The sequence below is a fragment of the Magallana gigas genome, chromosome 7, assembly GCF_963853765.1.
Source record: "Magallana gigas chromosome 7, xbMagGiga1.1, whole genome shotgun sequence".
Taxonomy (NCBI): Eukaryota; Metazoa; Mollusca; class Bivalvia; order Ostreida; family Ostreidae; genus Magallana; species Magallana gigas.
Genome location: NC_088859.1, coordinates 8274000 through 8300739, shown reverse-complemented (window position 1 = coordinate 8300739; position 26740 = coordinate 8274000). Strand labels below are relative to the sequence as shown.

The 26740-nt window shown below is 35.1% G+C and overlaps 2 protein-coding genes across 8 annotated transcripts in view; one reads left to right on the top strand and one right to left on the bottom strand.

Moving 5' to 3' along the window:
- LOC105325110 (receptor-type tyrosine-protein phosphatase epsilon) overlaps nt 1-11825 on the top strand; it is an 82161-nt gene extending 70336 nt beyond the window's left edge. For 4 of the 6 annotated variants that reach the window (XM_034456031.2, XM_066067354.1, XM_011424493.4 and 1 more), the window contains 7 exons: nt 1260-1339; nt 3811-3942; nt 4298-4420; nt 5954-6007; nt 6861-7048; nt 7906-8041; nt 8738-11825. In XM_034456031.2, coding sequence (XP_034311922.2) covers nt 1260-1339; nt 3811-3942; nt 4298-4420; nt 5954-6007; nt 6861-7048; nt 7906-8041; nt 8738-9472 — 1448 coding nt within the window. In that variant the 3' untranslated portion in view covers nt 9473-11825. The remainder of the gene's footprint in view (nt 1-1259; nt 1340-3810; nt 3943-4297; nt 4421-5953; nt 6008-6860; nt 7049-7905; nt 8042-8737) is intronic. The other 2 variants (XM_034456034.2, XM_066067355.1) reach the window with 1 other exon arrangement.
- A 2534-nt stretch (nt 11826-14359) lies between these two features.
- LOC105325112 (HMG box-containing protein 4) lies at nt 14360-26471 on the bottom strand. Of its 2 annotated transcripts, XM_011424497.4 has the most exons (10): nt 26329-26471; nt 25547-26037; nt 24449-25297; nt 24109-24349; nt 23953-23999; nt 23631-23718; nt 23332-23396; nt 15956-16219; nt 15394-15486; nt 14360-14643 (listed from the first exon to the last, which is right to left on the bottom strand). In XM_011424497.4, the coding sequence occupies exons 1-10, from the start codon at nt 26405-26407 to the stop codon at nt 14476-14478; spliced, it is 2385 nt and encodes a 794-aa protein (XP_011422799.3). In that variant the 5' UTR covers nt 26408-26471; the 3' UTR covers nt 14360-14475. The 2 variants fall into 2 exon arrangements, with proteins under 2 accessions (XP_011422799.3, XP_011422798.3); XM_011424496.4 differs by lacking the exons at nt 14360-14643; nt 15394-15486; nt 15956-16219 and adding exons at nt 17046-18600; nt 18753-18866.
- Nucleotides 26472-26740: the final 269 nt, after the last annotated feature.

The following is a 26740-nucleotide window of genomic DNA, read 5'->3' as shown; positions in this document are numbered from 1 at the left end:
ACCAGACTCAAACGCTTCAAATACTGCTGTACCTTGCTTGTATATCGTGGTTAGTGTACTCGCGATAATCTCAAAATCCTTAGCTATTTCGTATTCAGGCTTTGTCCTTTTATCAATAGCCATAACTAGTTCGTATTTAGTGTCCAAAGATAAAGTTTTTTCTTGTCCGTGGAGTTTCCACATTACGTCTAGCCTTAATACATCAGTATGCGTAAAAACAAAAAATTCAACAGTGAATAAATTTTACTTTTTAAAAGAAGTATAAAAACACATGATGAGAACTTATCAATTCACACCTTTGTATATCAACCAGTCAGTCTGGCATAATTATTGTCACCAATCGTGACGATAGCCGCCAGGGAGTACTTCAATATAACCGTTATAAAAACAACTATATATCCCCTATGGGGACCGATCAGTGGCTTCAATATAAGCAATATTTCAAAATAGCCGATTTCATTATATCCGTTAAATCAATGCAAAGAAAATGAGAGGCAAAAACTGGGGATTTATTTCTATTTCAAAATAAGCGGAATTTCAAAATAAGCGATTTCAATATAAGTGGAGTAAGCTGTATATATGTATACATCATCACCCAAAGATCATTAAGTTATAAATCCAAGTCAAAATTTTATTAGTTTTATTTAAAGCACTTAAACTGAAATGTTTAGTTTTTTTTTTTTATATACCAGTACTGTAGATCCCTTATTATATACGAGTACTTTATTTCGTGACTCATCCTTTTTGCAGCAAGACACAAGATCATAAAACTGCGTACGCCAAATATTTTTTTTAACAGGAGAAGATTATTACTGCGTTTGTTTATAAAGATTGTCATTCAAAACAGAGTTTACAATCCAAAAATATACGAAAAGCATTGATTTTGTGCCGAGTTTCCTTTCATAATGATCCATATTTGGATTTGAAATTTAAAACCTAAATGTATTGTTTAATATTTGAAAAGAACTTAAGTACACTCTGAAGGATTGATCATAAGTTGCAGTCAACTGCAAGCTTTTAATTTATCATCTGCAGTCAAACAGATTACAGAATTATAATGGACCCCATCATCAAAATATAGTGTGTCATGTTTGAAAAACAATGGAATCATTGATTTGAAGTGGGAGGGGTTATTTATAGTCCCTCAAAGGCCGGCTTCAATGGCAATGCAGCCATCTCATGAAATTTGAATGATATTTTTTTACTTCCAGATTAGATAAATTGATTAATTGTGGATGTTTGTTTTTAATTACCGGTAGCTGAACGAGCGCGTCCCTACCTCTTGACTGCAGAGTCTAGTGAGCATGCTACAGATTTCATCAATGCAGTATACGTGGACGTAAGTAGTTTCAATATCGAAGAATAAATGTGTAAGGGGGATCAATGCACAAAGTAAACATGAATTTGAGTCTCTTTTTCACCATTGTTCACTTTAAAAATCACACACACTGGATTGGTGGCCTCCTGTAGCAGTGGATTCACAGATACACCAGAGCACACAGAAAATCCATTCAAACACCTCTACAGCCTTGTGCCAGCAACTTCTGTGTTGCTCCTTTGTTCAATTGGTTGCATTGGTAGTATTTGGTATAAAATACCATTTTGGATACTGTAAATTTCTTATAATACGCAAATACTTAATTCCACGATCCTGCTGTTTTTTATCAAATTGCGAGAATATAAAATCTTGAATGTGGAAGATTTATCCATATTTCCTATAGTTCCCAACTCTCAGTAAATAATGGTGAGGTTTTAAGATCGGCAAGGGGTGCTTCTCGCAATTTTATGTGGATAAAAATTCCTATGGGAGTTTTTAGTCCACTAGGTAGATATTCTTGGGGTGAACTTAAAAGTTGAAGGACATTGTGTGATTCATCAAAATTGTAATAGCTGGATAGAAGTAATGCTTAGGAAACACAGATATGAATTAATTGTTTAGTCCATTATCAGATTATAAATTTTCTGTGACATAATTTATAAACATGTCAAGTACTAGTAAGGAATTTTCAATTTGACCAATCAATGATTAAACTGAGAAAGCATTTAAAGTAAGAATTTTAATGGGTAATTTTCATCAGTTTTGCTCACATCAAAAGTACTTGTATTATGATTAAATAATAAACTCATTCAGTTGTAAATTTTTTCAATTTTACATATAATGACATTCATGCCAGATAATGATGAAAGTGTGAATTGATCCATCTTAGCTACAAAATTCATGTGAAGAATATTTTAGTGCATCTCGAGAACTAATTGTATTTCTAAGTGAATGCTGCGGATATTCATTGACTTCATATTAAAGACTGCACTAGAGTGGAGAGTTAATTTAACTGTGCTTAGGTCCAAGTTCAAACGGATAAGGCCTGTTTGATTTCTGTCTTGCTCAGATGAGGTCTCCATAATTGCAATAATGAAACCCGAAGAGTGCTGCAGACCCCAATCTCGTTTTTTTTGTGCATTCACCTTCATGCTGTCAGAGAATCGACCGAAAATTGTGTTCAGATTTGCGATTTCTGTCAGAAGTTTCTAGGTCAGCCGGATGAAGAGCCCTCATTTGAGTCTATATTTGTGTTTTCTTTGTGAAATATTTATGCTCTAGAGAAACACCCAGGTGTAAAAAAAAAAAATAGGGTTTGAGGATTGATTGATAAGGGTAAGCTTAATTGTACTTCAAATATTACAGCTTGTCAGTTACCAGCATTTCACAGAGAATTTAGAATTGAGAGACAGGATGGGATAATGCTGTGATAGCTACTAGCTTATTTATTGCCTAAACTGTGTTTGATAATGCATGCTGACTGCTGATTCGCACTAGCATTGCAGCATAAATGTGCAAGTCTGGAGATACATTTTCATGGGCAGAAATTTTGTTTTATTCTTGGGATGTTATTGGTTATATTATTCAAAAGATGTTAATCATATTAATGAAGATTAAAGGTTCAAACTGAACTCTAGAGAATTATGAATTTGTTAATGTACATATGAAAGTGACTCAAAAAGTTATTTTAAGCATCTCTACTTCTGATTTGCTAAGATTCATTATATACCAGATAAGTTAACTTTTCTGCATTTAATGATATAAGATTTAACTGTGACCAAATCTGTACCATCCTGATTTTTTCAGTTAGTTCCTGAGTGATAATTCAATACATTATACTTATCTCCTGTATTTTCAAACAAACCTTGATTTTTGTCACCCACTCAAATCTGTGTTTCGTTGAACTTGAGGTTTTGCCCAATACTGTGGTATCATACATGTTAACCTGCAGTGGTGAAAAAGAGGTAGATTTGGAACCCAAAAGAGGTAGCATTGTGTGCGGTCTTTTTCTGATATATTTTAAAGCACATATTTTTATATGTAGATAGGGTTTCTTATTAGTTATTAAAGATATCAACTAAAATACAAAGACTTTCAGGATTTAGCAATATCAACACATGCCAAAAATAGTTTGCATGCATATAACCAGGGACATACACATGCACTTAGTATATATGTCCTTGATTTACCATCAAATTGATAAAGGGTTTTTTTTTTTAAGGAAAAAAAAAGTTGGTAAATTTTAACAAATAAGAGAAGGAAGAACAATCAGTAGTAATAAATTGTTTATTATTTTTCAATATCAAAAACAATCTTTACATGCTTATCACAAATCATGTAGTGTTGCTATAAACTCTAAGTCAAGTAACTGTTCATCAAATACTGAAGATACCACTAGTTGGTACATCAGTATTCGATGAACGCCAATATTTGTTGATTTCATTGTTAAGCTAAAGCTATTGTGATGGTGTATAGATCTATTGTGTGTGTAGGGGTATTACCAGCAGAACAATTTCCTGGTGACCCAGTGGCCCCTCCCCCACACAGTACCGGACGTCTGGAGGCTGGTGTTTGACTACAAGATCACCTCCGTAGTGGTCCTCAACGACTCGAAGTTCTCCAGGGTAAGTTGTCTTTTTGTCAGGGTAGGTAACAAAACTTATCAGTTTATGTCCCAAAAAGTGAGAGAATTTATTATCTGCATGCTCTACAATAGGTTACTTAGTCTATTCTGTTAGTCAATGTGGTTTTTAGGTCAAAGGATGAAAGGTCATTAGGTCTTTTCTAGCTCATAATAACATGTAATCTTTCTGTAGACAGTCATTAAATTTTGTATGATATAGTTTGACCAGTAGTTTTTTGTTGGGTTTTTTTTTTTCAAACCTCTCAGATCATCATAAATCAGACGTTTATTACATATGAGTCATTTAAGACTTGAAATCCATGTGTACATGATTGTTGCATGTTTTTCTTCTCCAGAATTACCCTTGCTTTTGGCCAACAGAAATTGATCAGGAGCAGAAGTTTGGACCAATAGGAGTGAAGTATTTAGGCAGTCACAAAGTGGCTCACGTCACCATCCGGGCTTTTGCAATCAGAAAAGTAGGTCACCCTTTTCTAAAAATAGAAAAATGTGCAACTTAATTAGGTCATACAGATTAACATGAATTAAATTTTAACCTCTGGTGAAATGTTTGGAGCTTCTTAGTGCTGATATTGCTTCTTACCCTGGCTGTTTGTTCAATCTCAGGTTTGCCATGCTTTGTTCAGTTTACATGCTGCACTGTAGGTCATCTTCATACATTAGGGTGTGGTTCCTCAGGACATTAGAATCTTAGAAACATTGAATAATTTAATGCTGCATGCAGTATGCCATTGCTATCATCTTAGAATATCAAGAAAAGACATTGAAAGTGTGCTCTGTTTACAAGTGGAAGCTTATATAGGGTATAAACACTGGTAGAACTTTAGGTCACAGTATAAAAGCATGTAATACATTTCTAATTTACCACAGATATTAAAAAATTGTTAGAACCATAGCATATGTCCGTCTCTGTGCACTTTGATTTAACGTGTACAGATTCTAATAAACGATAATCATTACTTCCATGTTTTTGTCAGTCGCTACTTACATTCTGTCAGAGAAATGTCCACAAGCATGTACATGTGGAGAGTTGGATTGGATTGGTATATATGTATGTTTTGGGTAGTTGGTACATGTATGTATAAAGGGATGGTTTATGTACATTAGTTTTGTACACATGTACATGTATGTGCAGAGGGGTGGATAGTGTATAGTACATGTATGTGTGGAGAAGTGGATAATATATGTGTGTGTGTGTGTGTGTAGGGGTAGATAGTGTAAACATGCATGTATGAAAGGATTGGGTGAATTGTTTATACATTATGTGTGGAGGGGTGGAAAGTGTATACATGTGTTAAGAGGCAGATAGTGTATTCATGTATGTGTACTACATGAAGGAGTGGATAGTGTTTCCATGTATGTGTACTACGTTAAGGAGTGGATAGTGTATTCATGTATTTGTAGAGGTATGGATAGTTTATACATATATTTCTGGAGGTTTGGATAGTGTATGCATGCATGTGTAGAAGGGATAGATAGTTCATACATACATGTATATGTGTATATATAGGACTAAATAGTGTATATGTGTGAAGTAATGGATATTATGTATATGATTTCTGGAGGTATGGATAGTGGATACATATATATATGTAGAGGGAATGGATAGTTCATAAATACATGTGTATATATAGGGTTGGATCATATAGAGATGTACCGGTATATGTAGAGGGAATGGATAGTTCATAAATATATGTGTATATATAGGGTTTGGTAATGTATAGATAGTTTTGGGTAGTGTATACATGTATATATAGGGTTGGATCGTGTAGAGGGAATGGATAGTTCATAAATATATGTGTATATATAGGGTTGGATAGAGTATACATGCATATGAAAAGGGAATGGATAGGTCATAAATATGTGTATATATAGGGTTGGATAGTGTATACATGTATATACAAAGGTCTATTGGATAGGTCATAAATATGTGTATATAAAGGATTGGATAGTGTATACATGTATATACAAAGGTGTATTCATTCTTACAGCTGCCTAGACTGCAATATGACTCAGTTCTCAGACATCTGGGATCTGATGCACTGGTAACCCTTCCATTTTACTCTCAACTTTTACTTTCTCCTTTTTACCTTTTTGCCACATTCGCATGGTGTTGGGGAAATAGCATGTGTTTTGCAGTGTACTTTCACACTAGTGTAGAAAAATCATCTTTTACATTTCAATGGTTTTATTTTTTTTTTCTCTTTTTTTTCTTAAGCACAAAAAAGTAAACAGATTATGAAAATACACTACATTTAAAGCTTTTTATATATAATTATGCAGTATTAATTTTGTGTGCATGTTTAATTTTATTATTGATTGAAGTTCCTTAATTCATGCTTTTTCTTGCTATTACATCATTAGGCAATCCAAGAATCATTAGAATTGTTGTTGTTTTTTTAAACGGTTAGTGAATACATGAAAAATTTATAAAACAAGATTTAATTGATTTCTAAAAAAAAAGGTTTTTGTGATCAAATATAAAAAAGTAATATATGGAAATACTAGTAGAATTTGTGTTCTAGCTTTGTCCATTTTTCTAAAACTGTCACTCTTAAACTCTTTTATGTCAAATCATTTTAATCATAAAAAATCTAAATGAATTTTGTCAATGTTTTGAAATCAGACTTTTCTTTCAACTGTAACACATCATACTTTCTGAATTTTCATTGACAGTATTTATATCTCAGAAATTTACTGTAATCATTTTGTGTTCTATTCTGAATATTGATAGCAAAAGGTCAGATATTTTTTTTTTGCTGCTCTGTTTTAGTCCTTTACAGTTACTTTTGACTAGTTTATTTTCTGATCATCTATCAATTCAACTTGCCCCCTGTCTTTGTATCTCCTATCTAGATACTGAATCTTCCTTCTGACTCCACCTCTCTGTATTTTCAGAACATCACCTGTATACCTCTGGGAGATGCCAGTCAAGACATCACCATTGTGAAGATGTTTCAGCTCAACAGCTGGCCCAGCAAGGAGAAGACACCCTTCTCCTCCAAGTCCCTCATCTACCTGATGGGCTTTGTGGAGGAATGGCAGCAGAGAACCAACCCCCTCAATCCAGTCCTTGTTATGTCAAAGTAAGTGATACAGACCCTGTGTCTGTCATGTTCATATAAGTGATGCAGACCAAGTGGTTGTCATGTTCACGTAAGTGCTGCAGACCAAGTGCTTGTCATGTCCAAATAAGTGCTACAGACCAAGTTGATGTTATGTCCAAGTAAGTGTTGCAGACCAAGTTCTTGTCATGTCCAAATAAGTGCTACAGACCAAGTTGATGTTATGTCCAAGTAAGTACTGCAGAATGTTCAAGTATGTGCTACAGACCAAGTGGTTGTCATGTCCAAGTAAGTGTTGCAGACCAAGTGCTTGTCATGTCCAAATAAGTGCTACAGACCAAGTTGATGTTATGTCCATGGACATAAAATCAACTTGGTCTGTAGTACTGTAGCAAGTATTGGTAAGTACTGCAGAATGTTCAAGTAAGTGATACAGACCAAGTGGTTATCATATCCAAGTTAGTGCTACTGACCAAGTTTATGTTAATATGTCCAAGTAAGAACTGCAGAATGTTCAAGTGCTACAGACCCAGTGTTTGTCATGTTCGACATTGTGCCACAGACCTAGTGTTTTTATGTCCAAGTAAGTTTTGCAGACCAAGTGCTTGTCATGACGAATTAAGTGCTTCAGACCAAGTGGTTGTTCTGTCAATTCATTAACCAGGTTTCGTCAATACATCAGGGCTAGCATCAAGCTAACAAGTTCTGTCAGAGCTTTCATCAAGTTTTGTCAGACCATCAAATTCTCTCAGTACTTTTATAAAACTTAATTTGCTAATATTGATGGTGTTCAGAAAGGGTTTTGGCATACTATAACCATATTGTCACAGAATTGCTGTCTTTGTCTGTAGATTTATTAGATATCCTTGTTTTGACAGAGATGGCTTCACCAGGGTAGGGGTGTACTGTGCGTGTAACTATTGCTGTGATCAACTCAAAGCCGAGGGCGAAGTCGACATTTTTAATGCTGTCCGAATTATCAAAAAGAACAGACCTGCACTTGTGCCAAATGTTGTAAGTAGTCTAGCAGTAACAATCTTAGGGACCTCCACATCATGTGACTAACATTTTTTATGCCAGTACGTCACAATATGGAGATTAAAGTGCATTTGGAAATTGTTTATAAAAAAAAATTTTTGTCTACTTTGCAATTTTTTTACAGTCATTTTCATTCACTTCATAGAATATGATACCTTTTACAAAATTATGATTTAGGCTTGCTCGAGAAACTTTTTTAAAAATTAGGAGGACCCTTAAAGCAATATGAGCTGTATTTTTTAGAATTTTGTTTATCTGCTAAAACCTGCTAGCATGATAAGTCTGCATTTAACTTAAACTTTTATGATAAATAAGATTTGAAAACATTTATTTTTGTCAAGAAAATATTTCTCTTCTAAAGAATACCGGTATATAGCAAATCAATTTTTGTACAGGACGATAATAATTCAATTTTGCTCCAAATAAGGCTTCTGAACGGCCTTTTCCACCAAAATATGGCTAACAGAAATTTAAAAACCATGGTATTTTTGTCATTTTATAAAAAAAGAACATTTTAGTAAAAAAAAATTCAACATGAAAAAAGCAGCTTATATTGCTTTAAAACATGATCAAGATTTGTCTTTGTTTAATATACATGTACAACCTCATAAATATGAAACAGTTTTGTTGAGAATATTACTATCTGTTATCAAATTTATATTTGTTTTTCAGATGGAGTATATTTATTGTTACTCTTTCCTTGTTTTTGTGATTGAGATTATGCAAGAAGACAGACCCAAAATAGTGATAACCGGCCCTGCCACTAAGGCGGGCCAAGTGAATCGAGGCTACGATTTCACCAACCACCTGTCTCCCGAGGACACCTCTAGCCTAGCAGCCACCTCCGACTGGAGTTATGTGACCGCCTATGACTCCGTGGTAAGAGACGGCTCGAATCTTGCAGCAAGGGGGCGAGTGACCACCAGCATTTCCCCTGTATCCCAGCTCCAAATCCCCACAGTGGACAAAAGCCCCAGTAGTTCACAGCCTAGTGTCAGTAACTACAGGGGACTCGATAACAACAAACCTCTGTCCTCCAGTCGGTCCCCTGTTGTTGATCGGGGGCAGGGGAGGAGAGTGTCGGATAGAGAACAGACAAAACCCTGTAATTCTGTGGGACATCGACTGGATTCCTACGAGCAAGGCCATGTAGTTAGTAGGACGCGGCGATTATCAGACAGGCAACCTGAGAAAAACAATAACTTCTTAGAACGCTCAAATTCTAATGGCTCAAGTGTGTACTACTCAAGTGGGTCCGTAGACACGAGTTCCACGAGTCAGGGGGAGGGACACTCAGGAAGGGCCCGTGGTAAAGACATCAGCACCTCACGCACTCGTAGACCCACCCTAAAGCGACAGAATGCAGAGGATATGGTGGAATTAAAGTCCATGCAGAAACAAAGCTGATATACATCACTGGGACCCTTGTGACACTGTGACAATCCTAACACCTTTTCTTTTTAAATTCGGCTTTGTACATGTATTTTGTATGTTACATGTTCTAGTTCTGACAACAGTGCCTAACTTGTTGTTCATACTCGTTTATATCCCTGGGTTCAGATTTCTGTAAACTAATATTATTATGTAGTAGTGAGCAATAAGTCTCAACCTTATGTTTCATTTGTTATCCCTGTTTACTTTGGGTTGCATTTTAGCCCACTCCATGGGTAACAGTGTTACTGTAAACCAACTTTTATTCATGTACGAGAAATATTCGCAAGGTTTGTGAGAGCCCCTTCGTCGCTAATATTTCTTGTCGCAATCTAGTCCATGTTGTATGGCTATAAAGACGACTTTAATTGTAGATAAAACTTGGTCGCAAAAATTAGTTGTCGCGAACCAGTTTTTTTGGGTTTTTTTACGGTTAATCGGGAAATAAAGTGATCGCAAATAAAAGTTGGTTTACAGTATTTGGTATTTTTGTGTACTGTAGACCAGGACAAATTTGTTATAGTAGGTACGTATTTTTGATGATAACTAATGTTGTGTGTATTTAATGATAGATTACGAGTTTAGACATAGAATTCTGAGGACAATGATGCATTCATCTTGGTTGTGTTACTTTATAGTAATGCACACAAAACTAAGCAGGTATTGTGAATGGCATTAAGCTAGTTTGTTGTGCATTCTGTAACAAAATGCTTTTATTTTCCATTCAAGTCTTCCAAGTTTCTTGTAATTCTCATACAAGCCAAAGATAACATTTCCTTGTTTATGTACACACTTGGTTGTTCCGTTCTGTTACTGATTCACCATTCTCAACTGTTTGTTGTAGGATTTTTATTGTTATTTGTACCGTTACATGCACCACAATACACAGTTACCTTTTCCTTATGTGATAATCTAATTTATGTATAAACATTCCTTAACCAGAGATTGTTATTTTGATGTTGTAAATTCTATAAGCCCCCACTTACCACGCTGTTATACAGACGTAGATAGGATGGGACAGACTGGGGGTAATACAAGGTCGGGGGACAAGGATATTGATGTTTGTCTTCAGTGATGTTTTGTACCAATCCTACTGTTTCCTGCAGAAATCTTTGGTAGAGTGTAAGCAAATGCTATGAAAATTCCACAAAAATACATATTATAAACGCGTAATTTCAATATTCCATTCAGCAAACATTTAGTTGTTTTAGGATAAGAACTGAAAGCATAGAATGATTGTGCCTTGCATTTATATGCACATAAAAGTGGCTAACGCTATTGCCTACCAATACATGTAGTATTTCCAATAACTGTCGGATATTCAATGATTTTCTTACAATAATTTCTGTCTAATCCCCCAATAGAGAAATTCAACTTTAACAATCATCTGTTTCCATACATTTTATCATTTATCCTGTTTGATACATTTTATCATTAATTCTATTGGATACATTTTATTATTCATCCTGTTGGATAGTTTTTATCATTTATCCTGTTGGATACTTTTGACATTTATTATTTTGATACATTTTATCAATCATGTTTGTTACATTATATCATTCACACGGTTGGATACTTTTTTGAATTTATCCTATTAGATACATTTCATGATTTATAACGTTGGATACATTTTATCATTTGATTGTATGATAATCATTCATACTATCCTTCACATCAACAGTCCTTTGCACATTTCATTGTATACTTTCCATTACATAGATACAGGTATAATCCATACCACCATTAAACACTTTGAAACAATATTCCATAAGTTAAGCATGTTGTATTGTTCATCCTGGCACATTGGGCCGTCTAAATCAACATTCCATTCTCTCAACTGGATTAGACAGATATTGCTATACATGTACTTTAATACCGACGTTGGCTTACTGTAATATCCCTTATTGCTACTTTCTGCAAACAAGTTCTTCAATGTGTGTATATTCCATGTTTAACTACCGTGTAATTTGTTCCAATTTTCATTGTACCTCTTGTTATATCCAACGACAAAATACAGTGAATGTGTGGTGATGGGAATACATGTTGTCTGTGGAATTACTGCAAACATATACATCTGAGTGTCCTAACGTTAAAGATGTTTCCTAGCTCCCAGAGAAATGATCATTAAACCAATCAATTGTTGATTATTTGTGGGGAGTTCAGGTTCTCTTTGGTGTGCAGTATTTCAATGTGAACATGATTATTCAGAGTGGGAGAATTGTTTTATATTTTTCTACGTGTATTTGGATTTTTTATATCATTAAAATATTCTCATGTTAATCCAGAATTATATTGGATTAGTACAATAAAAAAAATCAAATTATTATAATTGTTTCCTTATTGATTTCAAATTTTAGAATGAGAAGCATGTCTTTACCAAGGTAGAACAAACAATGCAGGTGCCCTTTAGTTTCCATTATTCTTTATTGGGAGAGTTGCCAAACTACAATGCACAGAAATGCCAAACATCCTATTCTGTGTGTATTTAATTTGTATGTAAACATTTTGCCCTTAAAAGAGGTTTGTTCCTCTGTTTTGGGGTATCCATTTTGGGTCGCCTCTAGCCTGAAAATTCTGCATCAAATATTATTTCTGCTCATATATTTCTATTTTACAACGCCAAATAAACTACAGTATGAAAAAGTGTTGAATCTTATGATATTGTATCATATGATACAATATCATATGATACAATATTGTATCATATTACATAAATTTAAAGAAATATTATATCATTTGATACATTTTCTTTTCATATTATACAATATCATATAATATGGTACAATAGCATATATAATGTCTTGATACGATTTCATATCATAGATACAAAATCTGCATTGTATCATGATATTATACGCTTTTCGTATATAATATGGTTAAGGTGATCTCCCCGAGCGCTGTAATCTTTGATTATCCATACCCGGTACATGGCTATTTGTATGCAAAGTTTTGGAAAGATGGCATTACTAATAAATGTTTTCTTAAGAGTCATAATTTGAATACTCCAATATTTTGTATCAATCTTAACATATGCTCTTGTGTTCATTATGTATTGGCATTTGAAACCACCAGTAAACCAAAGTTTGATGAGTTAAACATAACTTTTATATGCACTAAACATGTTTGACTTCATACTGTAATATTTACATCTACCAAGTATTATTCCCTCTATTTCTTACAGAAACTTATAGTTGATTCATAGCTCTATAGGAACAGCCAGACTGAAATTAACACGCCCCGTTTATCAATTGGTCAAAATCTACAGCAGCTGAAACTGACAAGAAAGTGACACGATTGAAATTGACACGCCCTGTTTATCGATTGGTCGAGACCTACAACTACCTATGAAAATTCACGGACTGCACAAAATAATCATGATGATAACAGACTCAAAGTCTCACAGGAGACGATTTGGCTGTTTCTTTTAGCTAACGTACTTATGTGTATTAACAGTTACGATCAATTTATTAATTAGTTAAAAGAAAGATGTTAATATAAACAATAAAATGCTTTCTTTAATGATTCATGCGGGTTCTGAAGGTAGCAATCGATCATGGCAGAAAATTTACATAACCCGCATTGACGGGTTATGTACTTTTTCTGCAATGTCGCTACCTTCATATCCCGAATGAATCACCAAAGAAAGCATTTCATTGTTTAATTAAAATCATAATCAAAAAATAGTGTTTATTTCTGTAAATAATCAATTTCCATGCAAAATTTTGGCAATAATTTCAGGAGAATCATCATTTCCTTTTGGGGCCCCATATATAAAAAAAAATGGCATGCAACATGGGTCACAAATAAAATAAATGAACATTTTAAATCCTCATCTTGATAGTTTTTAAATTATTGACATCACCTGTATTTCAGGTACCAACCTCCTTAATAAACGGGCTCTAATTTTCATTTAATTTTCATAAAAGTTCACTCTACATTAAAAGTGTTATTATTATACTATAAGGTACGCTTTCATTACAGAAACAATGCAAGTACCAGTGCTTTAGAAGTCTCCTTATAAAAGAATCACCACTCTGAAGTTTCTGAATTTCAGTTTTAATAGACAAATTTTACATACTTATGATCTATTGTATTGTATAGCTGCAATAATGTGAACCTCTCTGATTTTTTTAATCAGATATTTACTGGAGACTCCAAAAATAATTACAGCGAATTACAGAATACCGGTAGAGTTTTCAATAGCTTGTTTGATTGCTCAATAGGGTATTCAATTTGGTCAGCAAGGTATCACATTGGGTTTAAATCTAGGTCATGTGATTACTCAGGTGTGACAGCGATAAAGTGAGTTAATCTAGTAAACATTTGCACATTTTGGCCTTTTGTTTCTCCCTGTTATCCTACATTACTGCTATAAAAGTCTGAACTAATTAAGCAGTCACAGCACAAAAATACTCTTAGTGCTGTATGTTGCACCAGGAAAAGGGGAACCAAAATGTCCAATGATTTTTTGCAGGAAAAAAATATCTCTGTAATTCTTAAAGTTATGCTTTTCTCTTTTGTTTGTTTCTTCAGAAATTAATGTCTTTTGAATTACATTGTTTGAAAAACAAAATTCAAATTACTCTAAGCAGAATTGATGCTCTATAGAATCCAGTGCTGTCCAGGTGAACATTCTTTTTAAAGATCTATAAATAGAATAGCTAACAATAGGAGAGAGTGTTCTACAGGTTTTCTTTGTGCCAAATGAATTGGTTGAGTGCAAAATAACAATCTACACTTGGGTAACCACAGGACCTAGATTTAAACCTGATGTGATAACTTGCTGACCAAATTGAATACCCTATTGAGCAATCCAACAAGCTATTGAAAACTCTACCGGTATTCTGTAATTCGCTGTAAAAAAAAAATTAAAATTGGGAGAGGACTCCATGTAATATAGCAGCCAGCTCTAGTACAACCTAGGCATGTAGACAACATAAATATATTGGACAATCAGTTTCATAAGTTCTGGTTTGTTACTACAATCCCGGCATGATGTAAGCGATATTGTCCAGAACACGGGTGTGAGTTTTTGCAGAGCATCCGTTGAGTTCGGGGACTTGTGTGGTCAGACACATGAGGGGCCCCACGGCACACAGCAGGGAGTCCAACAGGACAGACAGACTGCCCTGTACAGCTATCAGGCCCTGAAACAACAAGAGGTCTTAACTTAAAAAGCTGCATCTTTTCCCCTGACTGTAATATTCAACAATCTTTCTGAGATAAGAGAAAAATTTTGTAGCTCTTTTGCTTGTACAGTCATATTGAGAGTCCCAAATTGGTCAATGCACTGAACTGAATTGAGTTGGATTGAGCTTGCTTGTTCATAAACTACAATGTACTTCCACATGTTAATCTTCCTAACATGTATGATACAGTTCCAAGTGTACATGTTAAATCAGACCTTGGTTATTATAGATGTTAATTGACAGCCTCTCTACACTGGTATTATTATTAATAATCACGGTATTTCCATTAGCTTACAGATTCAAACAAAACAAAATCAGAGGCCCATTGAGTAACTCCTTAAGAAACAATTCAAGAAATGGGTTTGCTTTTTCAGCAATCCATTATACTTATTCCGGGTAAACTGAAAATAATTAGCTCTTCTTTTTTTTTAAATCAAAGTAACTTTTTCAAGTGTAATATAACTTTTTCTCTAAGAAGTGGTATTTCTTATGCAGCTTTTATGGACAAGAATTTTAATAAAACGAAATGTTTACCTAACTTTGGCAAACAATACATTACCATAAATGTTAGAACTGGGTTACACTTGCTGGCAGGAAAATGCACTACACATAAATACTATTATACATGGCTTAATCAGCAAATATCTGTGTTCGTGTATTAGACCAATAGACACAAAATTAAAACCAAAATAATTTCTGTCATCTTACTCTGTGTTCTTGCAGTCGGATTCCAATAATACTGAGAGAATCCCCCACTAATTTCAGGTGTGCTGCCGTATCAATAGGATCAATGCCAAGCATCTACATTCAGAAAAATACAAGGTGGTAAACACAAAAAAAATCATTAAACAGTCACATCAAATACCCCAACTCAATACACACATAACTTTAGGTAGAGGTAAATGAGGGATAGGTTTGAACACTGTATACAGGGTTATTTTTGTACCCCCATTTTTGTTTACACCCTTCTATATTTGCAAATGGTTTGCCTTGTGTTAAATTCACCCCGACACAGTTGTGTTAAAGAGAGATAATTTAAGACATTCAAATTCACCCAGTTTTAAATTCACCCGCTGACAACGAAGGTGAAAGGGTAAAAAATTAAATGGGGCAAATATTTCCCTGTATACAATGAAAATAAAAAGCTCGTTATACAAGTAGATTCCATTACCTTAGATGGACTACCAGACTGGTCCTCCTGTTGCTTGGCAGCATATAGTAAATATACAGTATACAGTAAAAGGATCGTTATACAAATAGATTCCATTACCTTAGATGGACTACCAGACTGGTCCTCCTGTAGCTTGGCAGCAGACACAGTAGCAGTGGAGTTGTTGGATGAGTGATGTTTGCCCGAGTGATGTCTGATTGGGGGGTGGTATATAGGGGGTGGAGTAGTGGAGCTGCTGGGTACGGCTTGGGCCCCAGAGACACTGGTCTGACTCTGGCTGGAACCTCCTCCTTTCCCTGTTGTTATCAGCAAGCCTTTCCCCAGCAGTTTACGGGCTTCTCTCTTGGCTTTTCTTTTCCAAGCCTAAACATAAAATAAGATATCCCTTCACAGGAACTGTGGTTCATTTGTACTGCTATTTTGCATGGCAAACTGACATTGTTTGGTGGAAAACGACACAATTGTTTAATTAACATCCACCAACTAAAACTTCTACAAGCTATATCTCAATTTGCCCTGCAAAAGAGCAGGCACTGCAGTTATCCTGAAAACATTTACTTGATGATGTAAGAGTTTTACAAGCACATGTATCAGAGTAGAGTTAAATGGAAATATTTACATTTGCAAATGTTTCCTTATATGAACCTAGAGAATGGCGAAAACGTTCAATTCTCTGTGAACTTTTTCAAGACGTCACAATGGTTACCCCATGCACTTATTGGATTATTGTGAATCTTAAAAACATGGTAATTTTACTAATTCTGAACGATTTGCCTTTTTCAAATGTAAATACAGTGGGTTCTGCTTAATCTGATAGACTAAGTGTACTTGTCAGGCAAAAATTATCAGATTAACTGATTATTATAATAACCAATTTTTATCATTTCATAAAGGAAATCATGAGATGAAAACAATCCAAATGTGCATTATTTTTATTCCCATTTTAGTTTGCACAATTTACTGTATTGAATATCATAACAAAATAATTTGCAAATACATGTAGTGTTATTTGCTTTTTTAATCTCTATTCAACAAAATGTATTGATTTTGCAGATTAAATCATTATTTACTTGCATGTGATTGCTATTATCCATGATCTTACGATGTATCAGACACCATCTTATACCGGAGTGTGTTTATATCTAAAATGATCCTGTATAATCTGAATCTTTCTGGAAAGAAAAACAACTTATTTTTTTAATTAATTTATTATTCAGCACTAAAACTATGAACAGTACAAAATAAAAACATAAGTAAGAACTTTCCATGATTGACAGTCACCTATGGGCACATGAACACTAGATCACCGCATAAACACAACACATGATCACATCTGACTTTCACTCTGTAAAGGGTTCAATTTTCACGGAATCCAATCCATGAACTCTGTCTTGGTCTGCCTTTTTGTTCTTGAGGGCAATGATTTCACATTTCTCCAGAAGTCCATAGTAGTCACTGAAATCATCGTCACAGCCATTTTCCTCCAAGAACCTCCGAATGTACTCCATGCACTTGTTGGCACCATTTATACTTGTGGGAGGTTCATCATCGAGGTCCCCACTCCCGGTCTCAGTCTCTTCCTCGTTACTCTCTTCTATATCACTGGACTCATCTTTTATAAATTTTGCATGCAGGTCTTCATCGGAAGGAAGCCTATGGCACTCCAAGTCCTTGTCGTGGTCGACGTACTCATAGAACTCTTCTCTCGTCATGCCATCAGGAACAACAATCTCTTCCTCAGCTTCAACTTCTTCCGGTAGAAATCCAGTCTTTCTATAGCAATTCACAATGGTAATCATTTTCACATTCTTCCAAGCCTTAGATAGGAGATGAACGGCATCCAGCATGGTCAGTTTCCTGGCATGGTCTGTGGCTGTCGATCCACTGTCGATATCTTCCACCAGTTTCCTTACAACTCCTGTTCGGTATAAAAATTTCAGGTTTCTAATGATTCCCATGCCGCAGGGCTGGATCATTGGCATCATGTTTTCGGGCAGGAATTCCATTCTTACGTTGCTAAGTCCTACAGCAGCTTCCGTGGGATGGGCCGAGCATTTGTCCACTAACAGCAGCACTTTCCTTCTTTGACGCACCATGTCCCTGTTGAATTCCTGTAGCCACTCGCGGAAAATGTCACCCGTCATCCAGGCATTCTTTGAGCTCTTGTAGGTAACTGGTAGACTCTTCTTCCCACGGAAAGACCTTGGATCACGGCTTTTCCCAATCACTAACAGTTTTCTCTTGTCTGTACCTGTCATGTTAACACACACTAATGCTGTCACTCTGTCCTTTGTCTTTTCACTCTTGAAGTTCAAAGTCCCATCTGGAAGGGCTCTGTAGTAAATCCCCGCCTCGTCTGCGTTGTAGACGTCATCTTCGGCGTATTTCTGTAGTAGCTCGGGTAAAACTCTGGTTGTCCAGTGTTCAGCAGCTTGTGAGTCGGCGTCCTTCTTCTCTTCATGCAACTTCTTATGTCCCACGTTGTTCCGTTGTTTCCATCTATACAGCCATCCAGCGGTGGGGTTGAAGTCTTCTATCTGCATGGTTGTGGCAAGTGATGTCGCTTTTTCCTGAAGGACGGTGCTTGATAATGGAATGTCCTTGCTGCGAGCCATAGTAAACCATTCTTTAAGAGCTCCTTCGACCGAGGGGGCCTTCCCAAAACGCTGTCGTTTTCTCTGGGGATTTTCGCTCGCTTTGTAGTCAGCTTTGATGGATTCTCGGTTCTTGGATAATGTGCAAATCTGAAGAAAAAAAACATTTAATTATTAAATATTCTTATTTATCTCATTTATGTTTTCTTTTTCTTTTTTTTTCATGCATTTCTATTTTGATTTTATAAACGTGTTTCAGCGTTAATTTAAGCTTCATTTACTTCGTTTGACAATTTGTGTACCTGAGGTTGTGAACATCCCATTCGCTTAGCGACCTCTGCTTGTGATAACTTCTGCTCTAACAGCTTTACTGCTTCATATTTGTCAGCCAGCGTCAGATCTCTCCTTTTCCTTTTCTGAGCCATGAGGAAAATGATTTGTGATTGGAAATTTCAGATGACTTATCAGATATCGCATAATTACATACAAGCCAAATTATCTTTTTATTGAACATTTTCTAACTAGTGTTCAAAGCTCCTCATACCTTAGCAACTAAAAGTGGTTGCATGATAAGTGACATGAGTTCAACGTTTAACACCCTTGCTGTGTCAATTTGTGTAACATGTGTTATAGAGTTTACTCATGCCAGATGACAAGTAATTAGTTTGGGTCAGTCTGCTCTTCTAATTATCCCCAATTATCAAGTCAATATAATTGTTCTGAGTCGCCCTAGCTTTTGAGTTATTATCATGAGTACTGTGCCTCACTTTTATTAATTATCTTTGATTATAAATACATTTAGAAATTTATTCAAGTGAGTCAGACACTTTTAGCCACTATCTCATGTTGCTTATGTCTTCATACTGACTATCTAGTTGACTGTCCACCAGTCTGTCAGTAGACTAAGTAACATGAAGATAAATCTAAATCTGACTTATTTGGCATTTCAAGAAATAATTATTTTTATTTCGCCTTTTTGACTTTGTTCTATTTGTTTATTGTTGCTAATTCATAGTAAATTCAAATCACTTGAACAATAAAATGTGAAACCTGCCTTTGAGTTAAAGCTCTATGCATATTCGACTTTGAGGTCAATTTAAGCCTAATAACTATAATAAGCTATCCCCCTGTCTCTTGGGTTGGGCCTATACGAGTTAGTTCCCCTTATCCTATGGTTCCCTTTCTTGATGATATATATACAAACACAAACTAATTGCCAAAATTGCTCATCAAATGATTTGTATACATGAATAAACAAGATATCTGTGAGCCAACGCTCACTAGTAATACTCCCGCTCTGATGTGAATATGCAAAATAAGCAAAGTTGTCATTTATAAAAAGCTGACATCCAATTGGTACAAAAAAAATACCCCAACGTATGGCATATCTAAACAAATAGTGTTAAAATTTCAAGCATCTGCAATGAATTGTTGCTATGAAATTTTTGTCGAAAATTTGTTTAAAACTTATGCTAAAAATAAACAAAGTTGTCATTTCACAGGAAGTTGACATCTGATAGGTACAGAAATGGATCCCACCATATGGCATGCCTAAACAAACAGTGTGTTAAAACTTCAAGCATCTGTGATAAACAGTTGCTGAGAAATCCTCGACAAAATTTCTTTGAAAATTTAAGCTGAAAATAAACAGAGTTGTCATTTAACAGGAAGCTGAAATCCGATTGGTACAAAAATATATCCAAATGTACATTTTGTATGGCATGTCTAAACAAATAGTGTGTTAAAATTTTAAGCATCTGAGATGAATAGTTGCTTGGAAAAATGCGACAGAAATTTATGTTACGGACAGACAGACACACAATGGTAAAACAGTATACCTTCGGAGCAGGGGTATAATAACCAAAAACCAGGCAACACTATTTATTCTCAATTTCTTTTAATCAAAACTGCCCTCAAGTAAGTTTTAGGGTGATTTCACTATGCATTGGACACCTTTGGATTTTTCCCTTTGTTCATGCATCAAATATCGTCTAAATATAAACAAAACTTGTTTCAAAAGTTACAGGTTTTCCCCTTGCCTAATTATTGGAGAAATAATTGTGAAATTGTAAAAAATGTACCGGTAGAAAATAAAGCAAATTAATGAAGTGTTGAACTATTTCACCATGGATCGGACAATATTTACCAAGCATCGGACAGCTATACAGTAGAGATTAAAAATTACAACATTTTTCTGGTTTTAATGCAAAAATACAAAGGTTTTGAAAAATAAATTCATTCAATTGCTATTCAGATTTCTTTTAATATAAATCCTCAAATCTACACATAGGAATTTTTTATACTGCAATAGTATTTCTGTTTAAAGGAATATTTATCATGAGGGGTTCTTTATCGTGCCAGCTCATACAGGAACTTTGGACTAAAAAGGATGTGTCCGTAAAACTCAATTTTTAAGTCGTCTGAGGAAAATATTTGTTTCAACTAGAAAACTGACCAGTCAGGAAGGGCCCCGCTATGACAATTAATATACAGAAGTGAAAAAAACTTTGAATTCCATCCTCTTTATATTAACAATGATGAAAAATAAATGCCCGGCATAAGATGTAAAGAACTGCAATATATAGGATCTCATGATTTGTAGTTGGATATGATTTTCATCCAACAATTAAAGTGTTAAACTGAGGGGTAAAAATATAAGGGTGTAGCTCATGGAATGAGAGTTTAATTTGATTAGTACATTTAAAAAAAGAAATATGAAAATTATAAGTAACAACTGTATTTTTAAAATTTCAAGATAATTCCTGAGTGTCCAAAAACTCTAAATAGTAACCTTGTATCTGCATAAAACAGGGATAACCTCATGTCTTATAAAAAAAAACTAAATTAAATGTGTATTTAAAACAGATTTAAACAGGTGTTTTATAAAATGCAAGCCTTCAGTGAATGCAAATACATTGTATCACCCAGGGTTGACCTCAACTTCAAAACAAACATCAGTTGCAGACAAAGGTGTTCATTAATCTTCATATGACAGATAGAGATAATCCTCTAAATTTTCTGCAGCAGGCAAGATAATTAATCCCAGGGGGTTAATTGTTCTGCTCTCTCATCCTTTTCTTCTAAATTTACAATAAGATTTGTTTTTTCAGAAATGACAGAATGGGGTTATTATCTGATTACCTGTTAAAATTAACAGCATTAAGGCAGAAAAAAATAAAATTATAATTAAAAAAAAATAATAGTGAAATAGGATATCTTAATATATATCTTGATTTTAGAATTCAATAAAATTATCATAAATCATTGTGTACGGTATTTTAACCAAAATAAAGTATATATGAATATTATATTTTAAATCCATATTTCAAAGAATGTACACAATACTTCACATCATTCAAAATTGACCTTAACTTCAAAACAAAGTTCATTTGCGGACACAGGCAGTGCAGTAATTAATCTCAATGTGACAGATAAAGATAAAGCTTAGGATTTTCTTCCTGTGGAAGGTTAATTAATCCCAAAGGACAAATATTGCACAGCCTTCCTAGTATACAATGGTAACATTCTCAGCAGTTACCGGTATCTCTCTTTGCCCATTCATTCTTATGCATAGTTAAGGAATCTACCCCACCACCCAAGCTCCAAACCAGAAGACATAGAGAACCAAACTTAGCATCAAAATATATATTTCTGCCTACTGAACTACCATACCAAATTTGAACTTGATTGGGCAACCATAAAAAAAGTTATTAGAAAAAAACAGAAAATTTGTGGACGGAAGAGTGACAGACGGACAGACAGAAGGACGGACGGACAGAGTGATTACTATAGGGCACCCGCAAATCCTTGCGGGGCCCTAATTATTTTTTTAATATTTATTTTACTTCACATTTAAAGTATATCACAAGGAATGGGCACATAATCTCCTTATTATTAGAAGAAATCATGCACTGAAAATTGTCTGATGCATGGTTAATTTGTGTCCGATCCATGGTGAAATGAACATATGGAGCAAAAATGACCTTGACATTACAGGTAATTGTTGGAATTTCTTGGACCTATTTTAATCAAATTTTGTTTCAGAACTTACTTCTTTCTAATTATTTTATGCAGAGAGTGCATTTTTTCTAATTCACAATCAAATACACAACATTCAAATAATGCTTTAGTGTAAAATCTCCATTACTAAATTTTCAATGATGGTGTATTTGACGTCATTTTACGATGCCTATATTGCTACTCCTTTGACAAAGTGAATGTCAAATTCTTAATAATGATAAAGTTCATTAGTTCTGATTCAGGAATATACGAAACAACACATGAGCGCATGCACATTTATCTGTATATTTATTTACAAAGTTGTCCAATCCAAGGTATGTGTCCGATGCATGGTTAACTCACCCTATTTGAAATGTGGTCTGCTGAACAATCAATGTAGGTATCTTTCATCTATCGACCAGCTGACCATCTGTGTGTGTTGAGCTGTGACTTATCCCTTGAAGCACCGTTATTTGCAAGTTTTTTGCATGTGCCAAGGGGTTTACACAATGAGAGGTTATGTACGTGGTGTGAAAACGTCAACTAATAATCTATCAGCTAACAGAAATCCAATCAGATTATCAGGAAAAATCATAAAGGCTAATATAGTAAATGGTTCAGTGTTTTGATATTATATCAGATTAATTAACTGAATTATTTGATAAACTGCTATCAGATTAAAAGGAACCCTCTGTATAAATAATATACAGCAAGTTAAAGAGTTGACCAGGATATGAAGTTGGTTGGTACGTGATCAAATCTTCTGAGAAGCCCTTTGGGCATCACAGCATTTGATCACATGACCAACTAAGCTCATATCCTGGTGAACTTTTTAACTTGCTGTATTATTTCTTAAATGAACATAATGATTAGGTTACAAACCATTTTATCTTTGGCTGGAACACTCTGCCATATCTCCCCTAGTCTTCTACTCAGCTGTGCAAAGTCTGAAATGCACAATGATCACATTAATCCAAAAATTCATAGTTCAATATACCTGGTATATGCAAAAAGGGACTTGGAAATTTAAAAAAAAATATATTTCATTGCAAAAAAAATTATTTAATATCTGATGTCTCAAAAACGAACAAAAAACTATTTTTAATACATAAAGACATGATATAGCATGCTGAGTAAACTTATTAATCATATATTTATGAACTGATTGAACAAATGCTTACCAATTCCTGGGTTTTCATTCAGCACTTTGTAGCGTACGCTGTTGCACCACATTGTGTATGCTGTTAACCTTTTTCTCTTTTTCTCCTTCTGCAAATGTCAAAATGTTTTGCTTAAAAACAGGTTTTAAGACATATCGGTATTCTTTCAAATTAGCCCAAAAACTGTAGAGAACTTTATGGCCTTGGCTACCTTGTTTTGTTCATTTGTTCCTCTATCAGATCATTTTTATTTACCAATTAAACTTTCAATCAGAATAAGTGTTTTGTAGAAGAAGACTTATGACTAGAGCATGCTTTTATAAGACATTCAGAGATGACTTACTGGACCCTTCTTTTCTTTCCCTGCTCCTGAATTTGACTGATTTTCATCTGAAATTAAGCAATAAACTCTCAACATTTCTGTGGCTTTTAACCATTTTTTAACATCTCTACTCAAACACAAACACATCAATAGACTTTGACAAATGAGATAGACAACCTTTCTTTCCTTTCTTTTTGCTTGGCGGTGTCTTTTTGGTACTTTTCTTGGGAGTTTCATCAGCGATAATGAGGTTTCCATCCTGGGTTTCAAACTCCCAGTCCATCTCATCATCATTATCATCCAAATCATCCTCCATCAGATCATCGTCATCATCATCTTCTTCTTCATCATACTCTTCGTCATCATCATCCTCTTCGTCAAGAATTGACACTGACTGTTTCCTCTTGGTTTTCTTTATCTGTTTAAACCAGGATGTTATTAAACATTTAACATTTGTAAAATAATGCCAACACATTAAATATTAAATTTTTTTTTAAAGAATTTAATATGATCTGACCTTTTTCTTTATATCCATCCCTACACTTGAGGTGGATGGTCTGCCTGTGTCCATAGAACCAGTAATGGCAGTGGGAGCTGCATGACCATATGAAGCATCCCCTGCCGGCCCTATCTGAGACACTGGGGTACTCTCAGTGGACAATTTTAACCTGACTGGTTTCTTGACGTTCTTGTCTGACACTGGTGAATTAATCTGGGAGAGAGTCTGTGTTGATATCACAGGCTCAGAAAATTGGGCAGGTTTGTTCAGCAACATTTTGATGACACTTTTACTCTGTGAATCCCCAGCCATGCTTGTCACAGGTTCTTCTTTCACAGTTTTGGCTTTGGGCGTTTTCTTCTTTGGTGGGGATTTAGTTGGTGATACATTGCCCTCCTGTTGAGCCATTTTAGTCAGATGTGTGAGTAGGGCTGAGCCAGGGGCAGACTGAGGCAATAGGATATTGGGATCTACTGTGTCTATTGGTTCATCTTTCACACTGCCAATCTGGTCCCCCATCACAGCCTCACCAGGGCTTACAAATGGGCCGGAAACCAGCATTGGTTCTGTCTTGATGGATCCGAGTTTCTGGTCATCAACAACTCTTACCAGCTGAGGGTTTTTTCTCAAGTGTGCGAGGAGCGAGGACTGAACATCAGTGGATGTTGATGTATTCAAAGCATTCATGAGATTCAACTGTATGTTGGCAGCCTGTAGGATCTGAGGCTGTATCCCTCCAGCAGCTGTAGATGCCGTAAGTGTGCTGAATTCTGGACTGCCAACTTTCTGCATCTTTTTAGTGGATTTGACCTTTTCTGCCTTTTCAAATTCCTCCATTTCTATCACTTTGGCAGATTTCTTCCTGACCTAAAAAAGAACCAAATGCCAACAAAATCTTACTTTATCTTAACCATGATTTTTCAATAAAAATTATAGAAAGAAAATGTGAATATCAAATTATTTACAGCTAATTTTAATACATGTATTCATTTTAGCAGATTATCAAACTAATATAAAATTAGTTTTTGAGAAACATACGCATTAAAATTTGATATTCTATAAAACTGACTATATATTCAAAATAATATGAGCAAAATTCCCATAGATTTCACTCACCCTGGATTGCTTTGGGGTGTCTGATGATTCTATTTTTGGTTGGATGATTGACTCTGGAGACACTATCATCTGAGGGGTGCCAGAAATTACTTGCGGCGAGGAGGCAATTAATTGTGGAGAAGTATTGATCAACTGAGAAATTGAAGTAATCAACTGAGGAGCAGAGCTGATGAGCTGAGGAATGGAGCTGATCAACTGAGGAGCTGTGTTGACTGACTGAGGAGCCACACTGATCAACTGTGTAGGATTACTGATGAGCTGAGAGTCTGCACTGATGATCTGGGGAGCAGCCATGATGAGTTGAGGTGTAGAGGAGATTATCTGAGGCGGGGCTGTTAGGAGGTTGGGGCTGGACTTCAGGACCTGAATCTCCACAGGCACTGGTTTTGTTTCCACCTCTTGAGTCTCTGGGGAACCTTCGTCTCCCTCATCTTGGTCCAAAAACCGGGCTGGTTTTTTCCTAGCTCGACCAGACCTTGAGACACTGGAACCTATGAATTAATTAAACATTGTGTCTATAGAAACATCCAACTGAAAGAAGCATAAGTTTGGACGCTCTATGAAAATAATTAACGCAATGAACATTTATTTAAAAACATGGAACTAATCAGCGAAATATCAAAGACACATGCAATTTAAGATTATTAAACATGATGTCACAAAAACAATGTACAGCTGTACAGCTGTACAGGGGCAGTGTGTGAGTGTTCCTCCGACATTAAATAGCTGCACTTGTCTTGAGTGAGACACAGAATGTCATGCAAATTTTCTTTGATACTCACTGTCTTCATTTTTGCTCATCTTAGCTGACGATGGCGCGTATTCAAAATCATCTTCTCTCTTTCTTTTGCTTGCCATCATGCATCACTGATTTGGTACCAAAAAATATCCACTTCCTGTTTGGGTCTTCAGAGGTGAATGATTTACATTTATACTGTAGAAAATTCAAATCGTAATATAAACACAACATATTTATCGGAAAGCATTGTTTGACGATTCAATATATTTTGTACTATATGATTGGAATTTTTGATCATCTTAGATTATTGGTTGCTATATTTTATCCACTAGATATCAAAGCCGGTCAGGTTCTGCATTATTACCGAGCCCGATAAGAATTAATTTCAAATTAGTCTTAAAATTCCATTAATTAGCGTTAATTGTCCAATCATTTTAAGAACATAACATAAAATC

Bases quoted from the DNA above. Each gene is read 5' to 3' on its own strand.
- LOC105325112 (XM_011424496.4), bottom strand. From the start codon at position 26,407: ATGATGGCAAGCAAAAGAAAGAGAGAAGATGATTTTGAATACGCGCCA. The intron at 25,298-25,546 runs GTGAGTGAAATC...GTTCTTTTTTAG, and splicing joins ACACCCCAAAGCAATCCAGG to GTCAGGAAGAAATCTGCCAA. The intron at 24,350-24,448 runs GTCAGATCATAT...TGGTTTAAACAG, and splicing joins GGATGGATATAAAGAAAAAG to ATAAAGAAAACCAAGAGGAA.